The sequence below is a fragment of the Staurois parvus genome, unplaced genomic scaffold, assembly GCF_062004578.1.
Source record: "Staurois parvus isolate SC_StPar_1 unplaced genomic scaffold, SC_StPar_1.0 ptg000682l, whole genome shotgun sequence".
Taxonomy (NCBI): domain Eukaryota; kingdom Metazoa; phylum Chordata; class Amphibia; order Anura; family Ranidae; genus Staurois; species Staurois parvus.
Window position 1 is genome coordinate 3,473,087 of NW_028318478.1, and position 5,838 is coordinate 3,478,924.

At 39.3% G+C, this 5,838-nt stretch overlaps 1 protein-coding gene across 1 annotated transcript; it reads left to right on the forward strand.

Moving 5' to 3' along the window:
* The first annotated feature begins 4,056 nt into the window (after positions 1 to 4,056).
* LOC149447553 (olfactory receptor 5I1-like) lies at positions 4,057 to 5,003 on the forward strand. The gene has a single exon (XM_089652343.1). It carries the CDS (start codon positions 4,057 to 4,059, stop codon positions 4,999 to 5,001), a length of 945 nt encoding a protein of 314 aa, XP_089508469.1. The 3' UTR covers positions 5,002 to 5,003.
* Positions 5,004 to 5,838: the final 835 nt, after the last annotated feature.

Genomic DNA, 5,838 nt, shown 5'->3' on the forward strand with positions numbered 1-5,838 from the left:
GGCCGTCTATAAACGGCCTCCCCGCACCCTGCTTGTGCGTGCTCCCTGGGAGCGCGCAGCACCGCGATCCGGTGCCCGCTGTGTCCTCCGGACACAGTGAAACACCGATCGTCGGACGGGACCTCTGTACGAGGTCCCGATCATGTGATCACTGATTGGCCAATCAGTGATCACATGCAAAGTAGTAAGCAAGATGTCACTTCTGACATCATTGCTTACTATGTATGAAATCTGTGAATGATCACAGAGGTCACATGGTACAAGGCTATTCACAAAAGCCTTGTACCATGTGACAAGCTGTGACCAATCACAGCTCACTCAGTTCTTCTCAATGAGTGCAAGAATGCACACAGAGAGAAAGAGAAATGATTGCTTTTACATCCTATATGGGTGTAAAAGCAATCAGTGTAAAAAAAAAAAAAAAATCTTCATCACCCCTCACAAGTAGTACAGTGTCACCATGGTGACACTGTACTTCTAGGGTGACAGTATGTAAAAAAATAAAAATAAAAATAAAAAATAATAATATAAAAAAATAAAATAAAAATGTAAAAAAAAATGTTTAAAAATTATAATTTTTGCTTATAAACTAATTTGGATTTTTTTTTTTACTAAAAAGATAACGGAATAAATTTTGGCTAAGATTTATGATGAAATATTATTTATTTGCAAAATTTTATAAAAAAAACACTTTTTTTCAAAATTTTTGGACATTTCATTTACATAGCAAAAAAAATACAAATCCCAGTGGTGAATAAATACCACCAAAATAAAGCTTTATCTATCTAAAAAAAATGGTAAAAAAATCATTTGGGTACAGTGTTGCATGACCGCGCAATTGTCATTCAAAGTGTGATAGCGCTAAAAGCTGAAAATTGCCCTGGTCAGGAAGGGGGTAAAAGTGTCCGGTCTGGAAGTGGTTGAGCAGAATCTTCCAGTGAACATTGCAATAGAAAAGAACAACACTTCAACAAAATCTTTACCATACAGGTGAATCCTGATGTATTAACATTTGCTCAGTATATTTAAAACAGCAAGCTACTGTGGGGATTTGGAACTAAACACACTCTTCAGCCACAGCACAAGTTTTGAGGAGACAATCACCAGTAATACACAGAGACAGAGTTCTCTCTTCAATCAGCAGCAGGAATAGCTAATTCTGAGCAGATTGGGCTTTCCAAGATCTGTGTCACTCTGAGAATTAGAGAGCAGGCTTTCTCATGACCATTCTCCACAGATGATCAGCAAATGCAGCAATATCAAAATCCCCTTTCATCACATAGTACTCACTGTTTCTGGATTGTCCTCTAGATAGTGTATACAGTATATAAAAAGTCTACATACACCTGTTAAAATGTCAGGATTCTGTGAAAATGAGACCAAGATAAATCATTTCAGAACTTTTTCCACCTTTAATGTGACCTATAAACTGTACAACTCAGTTGAACAACAAACTGAAATATTTTAGGTGGACGGAAGTAAAAGTTAAAAACTAAAATAATATGGTTGCATAACTGTGCATACCCTTAAACTAATACTTTTTTGAAGCACCTTTTGATTTTATTACAGCAATTAGTCTTTTCGAGTCTATCGGCATGGCACATCCTAACTTGGCAATATTTGCCCACTCTTCCTTGCAGAAACATTCCAAATCTGTCAGATTGCGAGGGAATCTCCTGTACACAGCCCTCTTCAGATCACCCCACAGATTTTTGATCAGATTCAGGTCTGGGCTCCGGCTGGGTCATTCCAAAACTTTAATCTTCTTATGGTGAAGCCATTCCTTTATTGAATTGGATGTATGCTTTGGGTCTTGTCATGCTGAAAGATGAAGTTCCTCTTCATGTTTAGCTTTCTAGCAGAAGCCTGAAGGTTTTGTGACAATATTGACTGCTATTTGGAACTGTTCATAATTATACCTTGACTAAGGCCCCAATTCCAGCTGAAGTAAAACAGCCCCAATGCATGATGCTGCCACCACCATGCTTCACTGCGGGTATGGTGTTCTTTGATGGGGGCAGCACAGTGGCTAAATGGTTAGCACTTCCACCTGGCAGTACTAGGGTCATTGGCTCAAATCCAAACCTAGGCACCTCCAGCCTGGAGTTTGCATGCTCTCCCTGTGCCTGCGTTTGTTTCCTCCGAGTACTCCGGTTTCCTCCTACACTCCAAAGACATGCTGGTAGGTTAATTGGATCCTGTCTAAATTGGCCCTAGTATGTGTATGTAAGAATGTGAGTTAGGGACCTTAGATTGTACGCCCTTTGAGGGTTAGGGACTGATGTGAAAGTACTAAATATATATATATATATATGTATGTACAGTATGTAAGGTGCTGCATAAATTGACAGCGCTATATAAGTAACTGAAATAAATAAATAATGTGCAGTGTTGTTTTTGCGCCAAACATATCTTTTGGAATTATGGCCAAAAAGTTCATCAGACCATACCACATTTTCCCACATGCTTTTGGGAGACTTCAGATGTGTTTTTGGCAAAATTTAGCTGGGCTTGGATGTTTTTCTTGGTAAGAAAAGGTTTCCATCTTGCCACTCTACCCCATAGTCCAGACCTATGAAGAACACGGGAGATTGTTGTCACATGTTCCACACATCCAGTACTTGCCAGATATTCTTGCAGCTCCTTTAATGTTGCTGTAGGCCTCTTGGCAGCCTCCCAGACCAGTTTTCTTCTTGTCTTTTCATTAATTTTGGAGGGGCATCCAGTTCTTAGTAATATTTTCTCCACTTGATGATGACTGTCTTCACTGTGTTCCATGGTATAGCTAATGCCTTCGAAATTCTTTTGTACCCTTTTCCTGACTGATATCTTTTAACAAAGAGATCCCTCTGATACTTTGGAAGCTCTCTGTGACCATGGCTTTTGCTGTAGGATGCGACAAAGAAAATATCAGGAAAGACCTACTAGAACAGCTGAACTTTATTTGGGGTTAATCAGAGACACTTTAAATGATAGAAGGTGTGTACTGACTCCTATTTAACATGATTTTGAATGTGATTGCTTAATTCTGAACACAGCTACATCCCCAGTTATAAGAGGGTGTACACACTTATGCAACCACATTATTTTAGTTTTTTTAAGTTTACTCCCTCCCCCCTAAAGATTTCAGTTTGTTTTTCAATTGATTTGTACAGTTTATAGGTCACTGTCAGGAATGGACTGGCCAGCAATGGTGGGACTCACCTGCCTTTTGATCTGCAGTACCAGGGCTGGCCAGCGGGTGCTCCCAGCAATCAGAGACTCAACTTTGCAGCCAGCTAACACCTGGAACTGATTATGCTGGGGTATTTAAGGGATGGCCAGACCCACAGACTCTGCCTTGGTGTTGTGTTTCTCTTGGGCCCTGTATCCTGTTCCTGCTCTCTGTTCCTGTCTGATTCTCTGCTACCTGTTCTGATCCCTGGCTTGTCTGACCATCCCTCTGCCTGACCCTCTGTACTACGCTGCCTGCTACCTGTTCTGATCCCTGGCTAGTGACCCTGACCATCCCTCTGCCTGACCCTCTGTACTACGCTGCTAGCTACCTGCTGAACCTGGCCTGTGACCCCGACCAATCTCCGCTTGCTCCCCCTGTACCTACCTGCCCTATTGATATTGACCCGGCCTGCCTGACGACGCTTGCTTGTATGTACTGTTATCTGTGGGTGGTTGGTTTGTTTGCACTGTATTATGTTTAGTATTGCACTGCGTTTATGTTTGTATTGTTAGTGTTAATAAATTATATTGTTTATCACATATCTGAAGTCTGCGTTTCCCTGCATCAGTCACACACCTCTGGTCACACCTGGGAGCCCTGACAGTCACATTAAAGGTGGGAAAAGTTCTGAAATGATTTATCTTTGTCTCATTTTTTTGCATCACAGAAACATGACATTTTAAAAGGGTTGTGTAGACTTTTTATGTCCGCTGTATATAAAGTATTTACCCGTTGTTCTATAGTATGATATAACTGAGATAGCCTTTTGAGTATGCTTGATTTTATGTGGAAAACATGAAGCCAATCTTATGTTGTACTTGCCAGTCTAATAATAAGCAATGGCTTTATCCAATAGCAAACATTATACATTGGTGAATGAGTTCATTCTGACTGGATTCTCAGGAAGACCTGACCTTCAGGTAGTGTTTTTTTTACTCTTTTTATCTGTATATTTAATAACTCTTTTGGGTAACTTACTGATCATCTTTGCTGTTTGTCATAATGAGAGCTTGAAAACACCCATGTATTATTTCATAAGTAATCTGTCAATACTAGACCTGTGTTTATCGTCCAATATTGCTCCCAATATGTTATCAAACTTTCTGTCTGAACAGAAGACAATATCCTATGTTGGTTGTTTTGTACAGCTTTTCTTTTTTTGCATTCTTGGAATTACAGAATGTATCTTGTTTGCAGTGATGGCTTACGACCATTTTGTGGCAATCTGTAACCCACTAAACTATTTCTTGGTAATGCAGAAGAAGACCTGCCTGGGACCAGTATGTGGAGCTTATACAGCGGGTGTCCTGCATTCTCTCATTGAGACTTCTTGCACTTTGCACTTGACTTTTTGTGCCTCTAATGTTCTCCACCATTTTGCCTGTGATTTTCTACCTTTACTAAGTATTTCTTGTACAGACACTACTATTAATGAATTTGTCCTCTTCATCTTTTCTTCTGTTATCACGGTACCTTCTATAGTGGTCATTATTGTGTCATATATCTCCATAATTGTATCCATTATGAGGATAAAGAGTGTAACTGGAAGACAGAAGGCCTTTTCAACGTGTGCATCCCACATAACAGCAGTGTCGCTTTCCTATGGAACAACTCTGTATGTATATTTAAGTCCCAAATCAGAGGCTACAGTTGAGAACAGAAGTATCGCCACTGTCTTCTACACTGTTGTAATACCTATGTTAAATCCAATTATTTATAGCTTAAGAAATAAAGATATTTATAATGCTGTGAAAATAATGTTCCAAAGTAGAAAAAAATATTAGTTTGTGGATTATAGTATGAAGAATTACTATTGCTAATGATACATTTTGAAGACTCAGACAATTAAGGTATATTGCTACTACTGCTGATCTCATTTTTTTTTAAATTATAGTTGCTTGGATGCCATGCTGATTATTCAACTTTAGCACTTTCTGAGTCACTGGCCAAGCACAAGTCGATAGGAACTTTTTTTTCTGGTATGCTTGTTCGAGTGCTGTGACTCGGAATTCCTGAAGCCAAACACAATTTAGAGAAAATTGTGCAATGGCATTACCCACATTTCTGTCATGATGCCTTTACTTTAAATAGCAGATACTGTACTACTAGTGATACACACAGTGGTCATGCAATCTGTCCTCCAAACATGCAGCTCCAAGAATACTCTACTGTAGGGGAAGTCCTCAATCTGCTGTAATTTTTGGGGTTGGGATGTAACCTTAGGTTTATTGGAACAGCAATATGGTTCAATAACAGGTAGTTTGTCTGAGACTTTAAGAGCTAGTATCAGATTAAATATGCAAGTACCCTATAGAAAGGGGCTGCTTTGTTTAGTTGAGACTTGGCAGTGCTGCCTGAAGATGAGGCCCAAGATTCATCCAGACTGACAGTGATCATATGGTTGAGGCCTGCATATAGTTGATGTGATCAGGTGATGCAACAATCTCTAATCAACTGTATGAAGAAAATAGGACATTTGCATTGGCTTAATTTGTGTAGTGTTACTGTCGAAAATATTGTACGTTGATTTTAAAGTTTAAGTCTACATTAAGACCACACTTGGCACTCGGTCCCGATCATTCTTGCTGATAACTAAAAAAAAAATGTTATTATTTTCTTCC